The sequence below is a fragment of the Podarcis raffonei genome, chromosome 10 (assembly GCF_027172205.1).
Source record: "Podarcis raffonei isolate rPodRaf1 chromosome 10, rPodRaf1.pri, whole genome shotgun sequence".
NCBI lineage: Eukaryota > Metazoa > Chordata > Lepidosauria > Squamata > Lacertidae > Podarcis > Podarcis raffonei.
The window spans coordinates 16228943-16245203 of NC_070611.1; the positions used below are offsets into that span (position 1 = coordinate 16228943).

General features: G+C 41.3%; 1 protein-coding gene across 1 annotated transcript in view; it reads left to right on the plus strand.

Moving 5' to 3' along the window:
- The window catches only part of MOV10L1 (Mov10 like RISC complex RNA helicase 1), a 36415-nt gene extending 21651 nt beyond the window's left edge, over positions 1-14764 (plus strand). The window contains exons 15-27 of the mRNA XM_053406300.1: positions 669-778; positions 2212-2302; positions 2414-2592; positions 3897-4043; positions 5030-5151; positions 5738-5837; positions 6816-6980; positions 8223-8396; positions 8794-8943; positions 10086-10193; positions 11938-12075; positions 13636-13727; positions 14528-14764. Coding sequence (XP_053262275.1) covers positions 669-778; positions 2212-2302; positions 2414-2592; positions 3897-4043; positions 5030-5151; positions 5738-5837; positions 6816-6980; positions 8223-8396; positions 8794-8943; positions 10086-10193; positions 11938-12075; positions 13636-13727; positions 14528-14537 — 1586 coding nt within the window. The 3' untranslated portion in view covers positions 14538-14764. The remainder of the gene's footprint in view (positions 1-668; positions 779-2211; positions 2303-2413; positions 2593-3896; positions 4044-5029; positions 5152-5737; positions 5838-6815; positions 6981-8222; positions 8397-8793; positions 8944-10085; positions 10194-11937; positions 12076-13635; positions 13728-14527) is intronic.
- Positions 14765-16261: the final 1497 nt, after the last annotated feature.

Below are 16261 nucleotides of genomic sequence, written 5' to 3' on the forward strand. Positions count from 1 at the left end.
TGTACCCCGCCCATCTGGCTGGGCTTCCCCAGCCACTCTGGGCGGCTTCCAACAAAGATTAAAAATACATTAAAATGTCACACATTGAAAGCTTCCCTGAACAGGGCTGCCTTCAGATGTCTTCTAAATGTCAGGTAGTTGTTTATCTCTTTGACATCTGGCGGGAGGGTGTTCCACAGGGCGGGTGCCACTACCAAAAACCCTCAGCCTGGTTCCCTGTAGCTTTGCTTCTTGCAGTGAGGGAACCGCCAAAAGGCCCTAGGCGCTGGACCTCAGTGTCTAGGCAGAACGGTGGGGGTGGAGACGCTCCTTCAGGTATACTGATGTGTCTCGGGGCAGTTTTTTGGTGTAGAACTGGAGTTGAGGTTTGAAGTTGCAAGTCTTTGTGTCCACAGGAGAGTAACTAATACACTTCGGAGAGAGTGTTACTGTTTGAATTTTTGCTGACTTTGTAACTTTGATTCCCCCCGCCCCTGTGGGCTACTTCAGCTGAAAAAGGGTTAGGCTGAGGGAAGACACTATTGAAATTCTGATCCTTAAAAGACTGCAAGAATAAATCCTGTTGACATCTTCTACTGTCAGTTTCTATTAAGCAATTCAGTGGATCAAATTCTTATTCAGAATTATACACCATTCCCGTTTCTCTCTCCTTCCTGTTCTTTCCCAAGTTTTATTTCCATATCAGGTCACTGTGCAATCTCCACAAGTTGTCAAGCAGTGGCATGATTCAGAATGTCTTTCCGATGCACAAAAGCAAAACATCACAGAAGAAGATGAGGTATGCCTTTGCCATCCATTTATTATCTGCTTTACAATAAGCTATTTACTACCAAATGGTGTGGCAGTCTGTAAAGTTAAGATGTATAAGAGAACCTTATTTTGTTCCTTTGCCACTATAAATAGTCTACCTGCCAACATTTTATACTTGGATATTAACGTCAGAATGTCATTTGGGATATTCGATACAATAGTTTGTTCTCTGTCTTGAAAATGCGAACTGAAGAACTGTGAAGTTAATGACTCATACATGTTTTTCTCCATAGCAACTTCACATCTTCACCATCTATGTCTTCTGCCCTTTCTAATGCCTCCGTTGTAGTTTTCCCTATAGATGAGTACCAAAGAGAGGACCTGCAAAAGGAAACAGATGCAGATTCCTCTTATGCTAGAGCAGCCATAGGGAACCTCCAGCCCCCAGGCCAGTAGTCCTAATTTGACCTATGACGCTGTTTCCACGCACGCCTGATGTCAGGTGTGGGGCGGGTAAGGCCACAGCTGCAAAGGAATATTCAAGAGTGTTAGTGTGCACTTCCAATTCCTCCTCTGCAAGCAGGGGTTGCACTCCACACTTCTTAAATTTTGGTGCAAGTGCCACTGGGATCCGCTCCCAAGTGAAACCAATCCCTGTCACAAGCGGGGGGGTTGAATTTAAATTAAGCCCCACCCACCTATCAAAGTGGCGGTGGCAGGGACCTCAGGGTCCAGCCTACCAAGCAAATCCTTTTCCCTACCCCTTCATCCCAGCGGGCTTCTTGCATTGTTGCATCCAAGTACACCGAACACTCTTCTGTAAACATTGCTCAGACTGGGGTTGGCAGAGTTGGTGTGCTATACTCCTAAATCCCTGGTGGGAAACATATTCAAAACAGAAAAACCTGGAGTTTGGCCGCATGTTTGCATAGCTCTTTTGAATAGCTGCATGAGTAAGCTTGGTAGCTGCATGCACTGTCTGGCCTCTACAGCTCTGGGGAATTTCTATTAAATCTTTATGGGCTTTTTCAGGCCCTGTTTTTCTCCTTCCATCATAAACTTTAAACTTTGCTTACCAAAATGGAAAAGGCCCAGAGTGGCTGTATCTGAAGGTTAAGCATGGACATCTTTCCCCTCTTCCAAATTAAGCAACTAATCTCTCTCTTCCTTCCAATGAGTTTAGTTAACTCAGGGACAACATGAGGAGAAAAGTGCATTGTCTTCTCTCTTCACATTTTAAGAACTCTTTTCCAAACATTTTTCAAATGTTTTTCCGAGCAGTGTTGTATATGCAAACCGTTTGAAGTCTATTTGGAACTTACACAGGAATAAGCTGTGCCTGAAATTATTAAGTCATGACTTGCATAGAATTATGCAAATCTAAAATTTGAACAGATGCTACTATTTTTTTAAATACTGTATATTTAAATACTGTTGGCTCTTCTCTTTTGCTACTTGCAGGATAAGAGGGCACAAAATGGCAATGAAAGAAGGATGCCAAAAGACGAGGGAGCTATCATTTCTGATGTGGTGACTATTGCCACACAAACACGTTAGTATAAGAATATTGTAAATAATAGAAAAACCTTTTAAATACTGTCTTTTTAAAATTATTTGCAAGCCAGAGAAAAACACTTTTTAATATACACAATTTTGAATGTAGTAAATGGAACTTCAGTATCCAGTAGAAGAAACTGTGACTTCTTCAATCCCATGCTGAATGAGCATCAGAAACTAGCAGTGAAAAGGATTCTTAGTGGTGAATGTCGTCCAACTCCTTACATTCTCTTTGGACCACCAGGAACTGGTAAAACTGTCACAGTGATTGAAGCAATTTTGCAGGTAACAGTTAGCAACAATATATTTGGGTTTCGACGCTGCCACTTTTAAGAATTTTAACTTTGTCAACTACAGTCGTACCTTGGAAGTCGAATGGAATCCATTTGACTTCCAAAATGTTCAGTTTGGCTTCTTATTGGCTGCAGGAAGCTCCTGCAGCCAATCGAAATCCCCGTCAGACGTTCGGCTTCCAAAAATAGTTCGCAAACCGGAACAGTTACTTCCAGGTTTGTAGCATTTAGGGGCCAAAACGTTTGAGAACTAAGCTGTTCGAAAACCAAGGTACGACTGTATTTGTCTAACAATGAATTAGTTTTGAGGTGCATTCCCATTGCTTGAGAAGGTAGAAAGAGAAAACCAAGGCATTGTCTGCAATAGAGTTCTACCACAAGTAATTTCTGATTTGCGGATAGCATGACCTGCCCAGTCTACACTGTATCCTCTGGGCATGAGACTCAACACAGTGATGTTGCTCTGATGTTTTGAAGGGGTGCAACTTCATGTGTTTCAGAATGGAAACCTTCTATGGCAGAGCAATATAAAAAGGGAAAACTCTACAGTGGTACCTCGGGTTACATACGCTTCAGGTTACAGACGCTTCAGCTTACAGACTCCGCTAACCCAAAAATAGTGCTTCAGGTTAAGAACTTTGCTTCAGGATGAGAACAGAAATCGTGCTCCTGCAGCACGGTGGCAGCAGGAGGCCCCATTAGCTAAAGTGGTGCTTCAGGTTAAGAACAGTTTCAGGTTAAGAACGGACCTCCGGAACGAATTAAGTACTGAACTCGAGGCACCACTGTAATTTGATGCGTAGCCAGTATTCCCAAGCCATGGTAACCCATAGTTAATGGTTTGCTTTGGATGTAGAGATTTCTTGTGCTTTGCATCTCCCCTAGCACAAGTGTGAACAGTAAGCTACAAAGCAAACCACAATTCCCAGGTTGGACGCAACGGTAAGCCAAAGATCATGCTTTGTTGCTCATACTAAGGGAGGAACGAAGCAGGAACCATATATGCATTCACAGTGAACCGTTAACTGTGATTTACCATGGCATGTGAATGCAGCTGTAATTGGTGGATAACGGAGATATTTTGAAGGCAGCATTATTCCTATCTTTGTCCCTCTTCAAGAAGATTTCATAATAACATGGATTTTGGAACTTGAGTGAATAGGGGGAAATCACTATTACAAATGTTGGTCTTTGTTTATTAAATGGCAGCTGACTTATGAATAAATAAAAAACAGCAAAAAAAATTCTGTTCAGTATTTTTAATAATTTGTGGTTTCTTTAAAATTAAAACTTTAGATACATTACACCATACCAGACAGCCGAATACTGGTCTGCGCGCCATCAAACAGTGCATCAGATCTAGTTTGTTCACGACTTCATGACAGCAACTTGTTAAAGCCAGGAGTTATGGTCAGAGTTAACGCTTCCAGCAGAAATGAAGAGGTAAATTTTATTTAAAAGCTTGATGTACCCTATGTGACTTCATTGTATCTTAATTGCATCATGAGGTAGATCATGCATTTAAAAGCTCAGCATTGGCTATGTACAATGAGTTTGTTTAGTATGAATTCATTGCTGCTTTTCTCCCTTTATTTGTACTGAGCAATGCTTAGCAACATAGAAAGCTGCCTTATATGGAGTCAAGACATTTGGTCCCATGTAGTTCAGAATTGTTGACTCGCAGTCAGTAAAACTTCACAGAAACAAAAACAAGTTATTGGCATCTTTTCCCCCAGTCTTTAAAATTATGCTTTGGTTTTGGCTTACGGTAAGTCCGCAGCTTACAGAGGGGTTCCCTTCCAGGGATTGCACCTAAAGCCAAAATTGCATATAGTCAAAACCCATTAGGGACGCGGGTGGCACTGTGGGTTAAACCACAGAGCCTAAGACTTGCCGATCAGAAGGTCGGCGGTTCGAATCCCCGCGATGGGTGACCTCCTGTTGTTCAGTCCCTGCTCCTGCCAACCTAGCAGTTCGAAAGCACGTCAAAGTGCAAGTAGATAAATAGGTACCACTCCAGCGGGAAGGTAAACGCCGTTTCCGTGTGCTGCTCTGGTTCACCAGAAGCAGCTTAGTCATGCTGGCCACATGACCCGGAAGCTGTATGCCGGCTCCCTCAGCCAATAAAGCAAGATGAGCGCCGCAACCCCAGAGTCGGCCATGACTGGACCTAATGGTCAGGGGTCCCTTTACCTTTACCTAAAACCGATTGAGTGCAACTGTGGGTAGGATCGCCAAAGTCATTTTTCACGGAACCTTGCCCCCTTTTAAATATTTTTTTGCCACTCATATAAAGGTGAATGCTCACAAGTTAAATGTACGTAATTTGCAGACTTACTGTACTGCCTTCTGTGTACATGAGCTATACACTGTACATTTACCCTGTGATAAAAATACTTAATGCCCAATTGCTGGTTTTGTGTTGATAGACTCTCAGTGATATGATAAAGCTTTACAGCAAAGACGGAGAAGACATTTGGAAAGCATCTCGATTCAGGATCATTATAGTGACATGCAGCAGTGCAGGAATGTTCTACCAAATAGGAATAAGGTATTGCAAATGCATGTTTTTGTGAAACATTCAGAACAAGACAGGGGTGTAAAGATGCCCCAAGGTAGTCACCTGAACCAAGAAAAATGAGGAAATTCAAAACCAACCATCATTCTGTGGTCTTTATTCATAATGAGTCATTGAATGTTTTAACGTGTCATTTTAACTATCAAAAAATTCCATGAAACTCACTGAGTGACCTTGTCACCCACTGCTTCTCCTGGCAAAAGTTTTCCCATTTCTTCTTCATGAATGTGAAAGAGAAGGAGAGGGGAGCACATGAGCTCCACGGATTGTAAAGGAGCAAAAGAAGGGATTGCACAAGCCTCAAGTCTTCCACAGTTTGTTCACATATCAGCATGTTAGGTGATTATGTATATTCACTTTATTGTAACATGTGAAGCAGCCCCAAGGCAGCCTGTTGAATCTTGTACAAATTGATAATCAAAGGCTTTAACTGGATTGAAACACTATTCATTCACAAGTATTGTATTTCTGTTTTTTAAAATAATTGCTTTGGTACCAGCACAGGATGGCAGAACATGCAACAAGCCAGCAATTTCAACTTTTGTCCTATTAACTCTAGGCTTGGACACTTTACACATGCATTTTTGGATGAAGCAGGACAGGCCAGTGAACCAGAAAGCCTCATTCCACTGGGGCTGATTTCAGAAGTCAGTGGGCAGGTGTGTACGTTTCTACCGCCTTCTTTGGGTTGAGCCTCTTTCCTTTCCTTTGAGAGTCGTGAAATAAAGTTTCTAGAAAGAAGAAAATATAACATTTTTGGAAGATCTTGTCATATGCTGCTGGTGCATATGATATTAAGGATGTGCTTATACAAAAGCACTCGCCACATGCAACTACGTCATTTCTTCCTTTGCCCAAGCTGCAAAGCTTGATTGTGACTTCCAGGCTTAATTTGAAGAAGGGTGGAACTTCAGTTACTTGGGACTCATGCCATTTAGGGCTTTAAAGGTGAAAACCAGCACTGGAGTATGGAAACAAAATACTGTCCCACTAGCCAGTGAAGCACACTTAATACTGGCATGATGTGCTCAGAGAGTTCATTCCCACTTAATAGTCCAGCTGTCGTGTTTTAGACCAGCTGTAGTTTCCGAATGTGCCATACTGTATATGCAGTGCATTGCAGTAAATCAGTCTAGCTGTGCCTTTCGAATCCAGTCTAGCTGTGCCTTTCAAGCTGGCCCGTTTAGCTCTCACCAACCAGAGCTGATAGAAGACAGTCCAAGCTTTTGCTGCCTACCTGAGCATCTAGCAGCAGTGCTGGACCACACAGTACTCCCCCCCCTCTCCAACTGTGAGCGCTGGCCTTAAGAGAGGAGTGAGGATCTAGAGCAGACTGAATACCACTTCCCTAGACTGATAGACCATTCATCAACAGCACCTCTTTTTTAAAAATCTGTATTTAGCCCCACTTTGCTAGCCTTCCTACAGCCTGTTACTGACTCCAGGTATCTGTTTGGGGCATCATCAGGTCCTCCTTGGACAGCTGTAAAAGCAGAGTAAGCTGGAAGCCACCTGCATGTTGATGGCACACTACTACAAGATCCCCTGAACATGTTTTGTATTGCATGAAAATGTTGCATTAAAACTTGATTTTAAGTTTCCCTTTTTTAAATAATAATAAACAATTGTATTTTCAGATAATCCTTTCAGGTGATCCAATGCAGCTAGGTCCAGTAATAAAATCCAGGCTTGCTTCAGTTTATGGATTGCACATTTCCCTGCTGGAGAGACTGATGAGTCGCCCTCTATATCAGAGAGATGAGGAGGCTTTTGGTGCTACTGAATCATACAATCCTCTGTTGGTAAGTGAATTGGGGAATGATGTTAACTGCTCAGTCTCTGAAGTTATTCAGTACAGCAGTCAACCAGTGGTTTTGCTGATACCGAAAGAATACAAAGCAAATGTTATGAATACCAGATAAAAACATGTTTCATCAGAACTTGCCACCCCCATAATACTTGCTTGTAGTTATAGAGGACAGAGCGGGGGTGATGGTGGCTGCAGGTGTGTCGAAACTAGCATACTGCCCGAAGATAAAATTCATATTTCTTGTCCCTCCCACTTTTGCCTCTTGCCCTGCCCACCACTAGTACATGACCCCGGATGAAACGCAGCCCTCAGCCTGAAAAAGATTCTCCGCTCTGATGTATATAGTATATAACCTTGTATCTCTTCATTAAATGCAAGCTGCTGTCTTCTAGGCAATTTCTTCACCTCTCAACAGATATAGCAGATCTAAAATACAGTACAAATTATATCATTGACTCCAGTAGCCTTTTCAAACAGGTGTCATCGGCAAGTAGCATCACATCTTTAAGGTTGGAAACATTTGGGGCTCCCCAGCCTAGTGAGTCAGTGCCATCGTGTACGATTGGGGGCATTGATGGAATCTGTCTTGGGGAACTCAAGTTTCTTCTCTCTGGGAAGAATGTGGCCTGCACAGCTCCTGTTCCAGTCTTAATACATGGGCTGGCAAAGATCAACACAAACTGAGCCAACCTGTACATATAAACTAGGGACGTGGGTGGCACTGTGGTCTAAACCACTGAGCCTTTGGGGCTTGCCGATCAGAAGGCCAGCAGTTTGAATCCATGCGATGGGGCGAGCTCCCGTTGCTCTGTCCCAGCTTCTGCCAACCTAGCAGTTCGAAAGCATACCAGTGCAAGTAGATAAATATTTACCGCTGTGGTGGGAAAGTAAACAGCATTTCTGTATGCTCTGGCACTCGTCATGCTGCTCTATTGTGCTAGAAGCAGTTTAGTCGCATGACAGAAAGCTGTGGACAAACTCCAGCTCCCTCGGCCTGAAGCGAGATGAGCACCACACCCCATAGTTGCCTTTGACTGGACTTAGCCCTCCAGGGCTCCTTTACCTTACCTTACATCTAAAACTACAGACATATTCCCAGTGAAGTCCATCAGGAGGCCGCTTCCAGAAGTGACATTCTTTGAAACGTGGCAAAACTGGCCCCATGTACCAATAAGCGTTTGCTTCAGATAATAATGTATAGCCCTGTTTTGGATTTTACTTTCTTTGCTTGCAGATTACAAAGCTTGTGAAGAATTACAGGTCACATGCTGCACTGCTCACATTGCCATCTAGACTCTTTTACCATAAGGAGTTGGAAGTGTGTGCTGATCCTTCTGTGACAAACTCTTTGTTGGGATGGAACAAGCTGCCAAGGAAAGGTTTCCCCCTGGTTTTTCATGGAATGAGAGTACGTAAAACATGTTTGTATCCAAAGAGAGGTTGGCAAAACTTAGGGTCTAGGCATGGCCATAGCTGGGGAGGGCAACTGCCCCCCTAAATCAAGTAAACGAAATACTTAGAAATTGAAGAAAGATTTTGACAGATTTTTAAGTAAAAACAAAAAGATTCCAATTTTGTTGAAATAACTGACTTTTTCTGGTAAATAATAATAATAATGCCTTCATTAATTAATTAATTAATTAATTAATTAATATGAAAATGCATTTGTTTGGTGATAACCACATTAAAGTCACTTTTATTATCAAAATGGTTATCATGAGAATAAAACAGGCTATCAGACTTTCAGAAAAATAAATATAAAGTGCATTGTTGACGGTTTTCTTTTCCCACCTCCCAATTGCCAGGGCACTGAAACACGTGAAGGCTACAATCCTTCTTGGTTCAATCCTACAGAAGCAGTCCAAGTAATGTTTTATTGTTGCCTTGTTGCTAAAAGCATCTACCATTCAGTGTCACAGAAAGATATTGGAGTGATTACGCCTTATCAAAAGCAGGTATGGCTTCATGCTATGGATTTCTATTGTGCCTATGCTATTCTTTGTTTTTTGTCTGTTCTTCGTTTTCTTTTTGTATGGAATGTTGTGGGTACATGTTTTGGTTGTTACCTGGGGTGGTATTGTAAGCTTACCCTAAGAGGTTCTAAAAGCCATGTTGTAGGATGGCAGTCACAACTATTAAAAAAAAAAACAAAAGGTACTTCTCAATCATCATCATCATAATTTCTATTTATAACTCATCTGGCTAGGGACATAAGTCTACTAAGATTGCTGAAGTTGTTAGAATATTTTCCCCAGACAATAAAGTGTATATTAGAGATGGGCGAATCTTGTCAATTTTGGTTTCTTTCGGTTTCTTTTTTTTCTAGTATTTAAGTTCAACATTTCCTCATCAAATTGTGATTTCCCCATCCAACAAAAAGTCCCCATGAGAATTCAAAAGAATTTTAGAGTTCATTTTGACTAATATACACATTTTTGTCTCACATGCTGATTTTTGTAAGCAGTTTGCCCTCCTGTAGTGCATTTGCACATGTTATTTTCTCTAATAAATGCATTTTTAGGCACACTTCCCCTAAGGTGCATGTTTGTGTACCCACTATAGAGTTGGAGAACTGCACATTTTGAAGGATTGCAGTGTTTTGGTTCACATATTATTTGAGAAACTGAAAATTTGATAGATCTACATCACAATGTGTGATAACTTTTGCCACTTCCCAAATTTATCTTCTTCCACCAGCAGGATCATTTCCTGGATCTCAATCTCCTCCATGAACATAAAGAAGACTTTTCATTTGCAGAAGCCTTGTTGAGATCCAAGGCAATATGTATATTCTTTACTACATCACACATATAGCTTATAATTTTGAAAGATGCAAGAGTGGATTTAAGTGATGTGGATCTTAATCTAAAGTTAGTAAAGCATTACATAGGCAACAGGATATTTTCACAAAAAAAACACCTAAATTTACAGTTCTCCCTTAGGTTATGTGTTTAGCTTTGGGGAGGTTAACCTTTTTTGACCTGTGGTCCATATTCAGAGTTGGATTTCAGGAACTGAATTTCCTGCTCATCTGTTTAATGCCAGCTGTGTTGAATGCCGTAACTGAAATGTAATTGTTATACTGTCTCTACTTTAGGTAGAAAAAATCAGAATTCTCTTGCGCAGTGTGGATTTAGCGGACATCAAAGTGGGCTCTGTAGAGGAGTTTCAAGGGCAAGAATTCCTAGTGATCATCCTATCAACAGTATGTAGTGAGATGCTATTTGTGTGTCTGAAACTCCCAAGTGTTGGTCACATTCTCAAGGCCTGCGAGTGGAAACAACAAAACAATGCAAAAATGGGTGGCATTACTCTTAATGATCGGCAGAGATTTTAGATAGGCATGTTCAGACAATGTAGTCCTCTGCAGGTTTGCTCAGAAATAACTCCCACTTGTTCAGTGATGCTTACTCCCAGGAAAGTGGGCAGAGCTGGAGAGTGAATCCACAGTCCAAAGCATTGGCAGCTCACACTGGTCAGGGCAGAACTTGTGTTTGGGAGAACAGGATTGTGCTCTGTTATATTTTTTAAACTGACAGCCGTGTTATTGTAACAGATCTACTGCTAACTCCAATTAAACCTAGCAGATCCCACCGCTAACTGCCTCAATTAAACCTGTAGTGAACCTACCGCATGGTACAGCAATTAATTAAATTTCTAAATTACCACAGGTTATCTTTTGGAATTCTTGTTTGAGAGAAAACTTAAGTGATTTGGAGTCTTGGGCAGAAATTGAACAAATTTGAAAGGTTTTATTTGCAAAACAAAGTTGGTAAAACAGGGATGGGTCTGGAGTTGTGTTCTTTCAGGAAACAGTTAACTTATTAATTACGCTAAGTTTAAGATGTCAGAGGCATTAAAGTAGTAAATGCACAACTTTTCTTAAATGTCAGTTGCTAAAAATCAGGATTTACACTTCCGGTAGATGTTCAGTTTTCTAGAAGAGATGCTACAATGCTTAACTCAGTTTCTGTTATTTCACTCTCACGCCTTTACTTAGTTATGACAGATGTTAGAGTAAAATACTTTTGACACAGCACAGCTTTCTTCACAGCTTAATATTTTGGTTCACAAGCAGAGGGCACTTTTTGTCAGTTACCCAACCTTTTAACAATCTTACTCCTGCCTGAGGCATTTCCAAATAGTGTAACAGACCCTGGGGATCACTACACCCCTTTTAACTGGTTTTGGGAGTCTTTTCCTTCTAGAAGATCTCTCTGCTCCTGGCTAGAATGAGACACAGGTAATCTATATTCCCACAGCTTCTACCTCTCCTGGCTCACACTCAGCCCTCCAGTTAACTCCTGTCTGTATACCTTCCCCACTCAACCTGGTCTTCCTGTCTAAGCCGCGAGGCTCTTTCCTGCTCCTATGGATAGTCTCCTCAATGTGGATGTTCCACTCAGATCAGAACTAGTTCTCCCTCAGTCAAATCCTCTCCTAATCCCTATCTTCCATCTCAAACCAAGCCCTCTCTCTGTCCCCATCTAACTTTCTCCCTCTGAAAATGCTCTTTTTATTCTCCCTCCCAAAGTGCTGCTCCACTAGCCGTCTTGGTAGCCAAGCAGAAGGAGGCTCCAGCACTCTGTTGGGATTTCTGAGGGACTGTATCACCCGACTGGTCTGGCTCTGCTGTCCGTCACGCACGCTGTAATCATAGGCCCTTGCGTCCTAGATCCCCTCCAGTAGTTATGGAATGAGCATTATAGACTTTTGAACTTCTAGCTGGGACCTGCTGCAACTGCTCCATCCAGTCTCAGCAGTCTCAGAAGTTGCACAGCTAATGCATTGTGGTGGTACAACATCTCTTAGGGTTGCCTCCTAACACAAGACAACATAGTTGGACCTTGCATAGAGTATGTGTGTGGGTGTATATATGGACACACACACAAACATATAACTTCTGTAGAATAACCTTTGCAGGATTTAATGTTTCTGCTTTCTTCCAGGTTCGGTCAAACGAAACTTCATTTGCTGATGAAAAACAACTCTTAGGTTTCCTTACTAATTCAAAGCGCTTTAATGTGGCAATTACCAGACCCAAGGCATTGCTCGTTATAGTGGGGAATCCTCATGTGCTTGTCAGAGTAAGGCTTGCTTGCTTGCTATCTGCCAATGCAAAATGTTGAATTCATGCTTGCTTCAGTTAAAACTGTTAATTTCAGAGCGGAATGGCAGGTTGCCTGTGGCTACCTGTAGTATAAATACTGTAAAGTTTATATGCAAGGGCTTTTCATTTAGAATACATTCACACCTGCTTATGTGTTCCAGCTTTTCTATTTCAGGCAATATTAACCCATGAGAGAGTGAAAAGGGTTATAATGATATTGAATATGTGGTGAATTCAGCCATGGCTATGTTGAAGATGGAACAGCCTGGGATGCAACAATAATTTCTTGACTGAAGCCAAAAGAACCCAGATTTTTTAGTAGAAATGTAACACAATCGTTTGATTTGATTTTGATTTAATATTTCTATTCCGCATTTCCAACAAGAAATGTTGAGCTCAAAGCAGTTCACAGTGACCACAAAAGCACTGAAACAACAACAACATTACAATCACTATATTATCAAACACAAAAACGTTTAAATAAAGCAAACAGCAACAAATTTATCGATTCAGTAAAGTCATAGTAATTCAAAATATCAGAAAATATCAAAAATCGTCCTTCAAAATGATTAATATGATTCAATAAAGCATTAGCTAAGAAGAAAGGAAGTTTCCATTATGGCATAAGTATTAATGATGAGTGGTTTTCATTCTTGGTGTATTTCATATTTGTAACTTTTGTAGTAAGTTGCAAGCTTAAAGCTACAACAATGGAAACATAAATTAAAACAACAGTTAAAATATAAATATGGCTAAATCACATAAGCTAAGAAACCCCACACATAATAAACTCTGCAAACACCTCACTTTAATAGCTGTTTGTATAGGGTAGTGGTCTAAACCACTTAGCCTCTTGGGCTTGCCGATCAGAAGGTCGGCAGTTCAAATCCCCGCAACGGGGTGAGCTCCCGTTGCTCGGTCCCAGCTTCTGCCAACCTAGCAGTTCGAAAACACACCAAAAAGTGCAAGTAGATAAATAGGTACTGCTCTGGCAGGAAGGTAAACGGTGTTTCCGTGCGCTGCTCTGGTTTCGCCAGAAGCGGATTAGTCATGCTGGCCACGTGACCCGAAAAAAATGTCTGCGGACAAACGCCGGCTCCCTCAGCCTGTAAAGTGAGATGCGTGCCGCAACCCCAGAGTCATCTGTGACTGGACATAACTATCAGGGGTCCTTTACCTTTACCTTTTTAAAGTAACATGCTCATTAAAAACCCAAAGATATCATCCCTTCTTGCCGAGCCTTCTCACTTGTCTGCATGAAATTCCTGGTAGTCTACTAGCAAGCAAGTTTAAACACAAGGCTGTGTTAGAATATGTTTGCTGCAGTCCACCTCATACATTAGCATCCTATGTTTCCTAACAACAGTTTTACAGTATGTGAAAGTCAGCTACCAAGAATGTTCTAAAGATATTCTTCTTTAGGCATGCTGTTTTCAAATACTGTAAAGTTATAAATTGGTTGCAGGGTTACTTTTGTTAAAATTCATATTCATAAATTCTGCAGTTGTTAACAATCTTTCTATTATTATTTGGTCAGGATGCCTGCTTTAGTGCTCTATTGGAATACAGTTTGACAAATGGAGCTTACATTGGCTGTGACTTACCACAGGAACTACAAAATCTAAATCAGTGAGTGTCTTTTCAGCACTTGTGAAAGGAGGGAGGGAGGGATAAATCAGCAGTAGCTCTTTATCCCAAAATCTGCTTTTAAGGAAATAATGATAAATCTGCCACTGGTGTTACCATATCTGAAAAGCATGTGATAAAAATGCATGTTGTGTGTAGGAAATACGGAGTGAAAATGTTCAGCTCACAGTCTTAAACTATAAAACTGTAGCATATTAACAGAATAGGAAAAACAATAATTTACTGCTATTTGCCAGGAACAGATGAGCTTAGAGCAGTGAGACATGTGAAAGTACTGTCTTTTAAAGATGTGAGGAACAAATTATTCAGAATTTGGTGTGGATGTCAACATACAGTATTTGGGTATCACATGTAGATATTGCTACATGTGATGAACGTATGTACTTAACATTTTATGCCAGTTTAACTATCCTGATATCCTCAGAGGATTCTGGGAATTTTAAAAATAATGCTGAAAGTTCTGTTAGTAGCGTAGCCCCTTCATAGAACTGTGATTCCCAGTTTTTTTGTGGGAATAGGAAACGACTACTAAACTAAGGGTGGTATTCAACTTAGGTTTACTTAGAGTGGACCCACTGAAATTAACAAACATGACAAAACTAGGTGCTTTAATTCTGAATGAAACTTAGCTGAATACCACCGTTCTATGTATGCAATTTAGATACCCTGTGTTGTCTTTGGTTGTTGAAACGATTCCCAGTGCTCTTGATCTGGTTGTTCAACTAAAAGTGCTATCAATAACAGTGCTATTTCATTACCTGTCTTGCTTGGTTAATTCACAGGTCTGAGTAATTAAAAAGATTTGCTGCAACTACCGACTAAATCTTCCAGACCATGTCCCGATCTGCCCGAAGTTTGGTTAAATAGAAAGCCAGCACCTCCCTGGCAGGTTAAGAACTTTGTATCGAAAGCACTTTAAACAGATGTATCTTAAAATAGGATACAAATGTTTATTTCAAAGTTGCTGTATTTTTATGCCGTTAAATATCACTAATTTGAATAAAGTTTTCTGCATGTTGGCTGTCTTGTGGGACTTGTATATATGGAAATAAGAATGATAATAAGATACTTTGCCCACCGTTTAAAGGTATATTGTCAACTTTATGATGCAGTTTAAGCTGCACCCCATCCTTCTGTAGATATTGGTAGCATATTTCTCTCACACAGCCGTAAAGGCACAAGTTCCTCCCTAATCTACTACCCCTCCTTGCTTTCTGTTTCTTCCTTCCTTTAGGAAGCAGAATGGCAAGCAACTCCCCAACAGATTCCCTACATGTGATTAATAAGCTTACCTCTCAGTGGGGTCCTGCCTCTTATCCTGAGAATTAATGGAGCCCCCACCGCCTTTTCGGTGGAATTTGATTTCCCCTGGGGATCTTAAAAGCCCAATCAGCAAAACCACCTACCTCCTTTGTCCACTAGGATTTATTGCCTTGGTTCTGGCAGCATTTGTGCAGTGCTTGAATATGTTTTGCCTTTTAAGTTGAGGTGCTTAAATGTTTTGACAACTTCTAACAGTACTAGTATCCTTGCCTAAAATAAATGGGAGGGGGGAGAGGTTGATTTATTCATTGTCATTCTGACTGGCTACAGCAGCTTTCTATATAAAATACAACAATGGTGGCTTACAAGCAATAAAACAATCAACAGTAATAAATTACAAAAATCCTAAAACAGTTTACAGTTAGGTTAAAAAGTGAAACAATAGTCATAAAAGCCAAATGATATGGATAACAATTATCTGATACAAAGCTTCATAAATTCAGGCTGAACATAAAAGAGAAGATTTGCATCATTAACTCCTCATCATATTTATAGGAGGGGAGGGGCACAAAAACCATTCTCAGTTCTTCCAGAGAGCAAGTAAGGAAATGACAACTTTCAGACCCAGTTTCAAGACTAGCACTGCTGTCTGTAACACAGAGATAACTTGATGACATCCAGCCAGGGGAGGGGAGGGAGAAAGATACCCCACCCACTATTTAGTTCGTGGTGCAACACATCACCTAAGTCATAACTGCTATTCTCCCAACAAATGGTATCTGCCAGGTTAAGCTTGTCAACCAAGTTTGATCTCTTTAGCAGCCTCTTATAACCAGAGTCCTCCTCCGGCTTCGCATGACAGGTGCGTCGCTCAAGGGGCGCTGCGCAGTTCTCTCTCTCTCTCTGCGCAGTGCCTCTCCTTCACAGGAGAGTCTTGCTCTCCTGGCTTCAGCAAAAGGAACCCGAAGCCTTTGGAGTGGAGCGCAAGTTCCTGCTGCGCTCCAAAGGCTTCAGGCGGCTATCCCTGAAGCCTGGAGAAGAAGAGGGGTCAGTGCACACCGACCCCTCTCGCTCTCCAGGCTTCAGCGAAAGCAACGCGAAGCCTCCGGAGCGCGGAGGGAGCGCTCCCTCTGCGCTTTGGAGGCTTCACATTGCATTCTTTGAAGCCAAGGAGCCTGCATTCACTCTATAGGACGCACACACATTTCCCCTTCATTTTTGGAGGGGGAAAAGTGCGTCCTATAGAGCGAAAA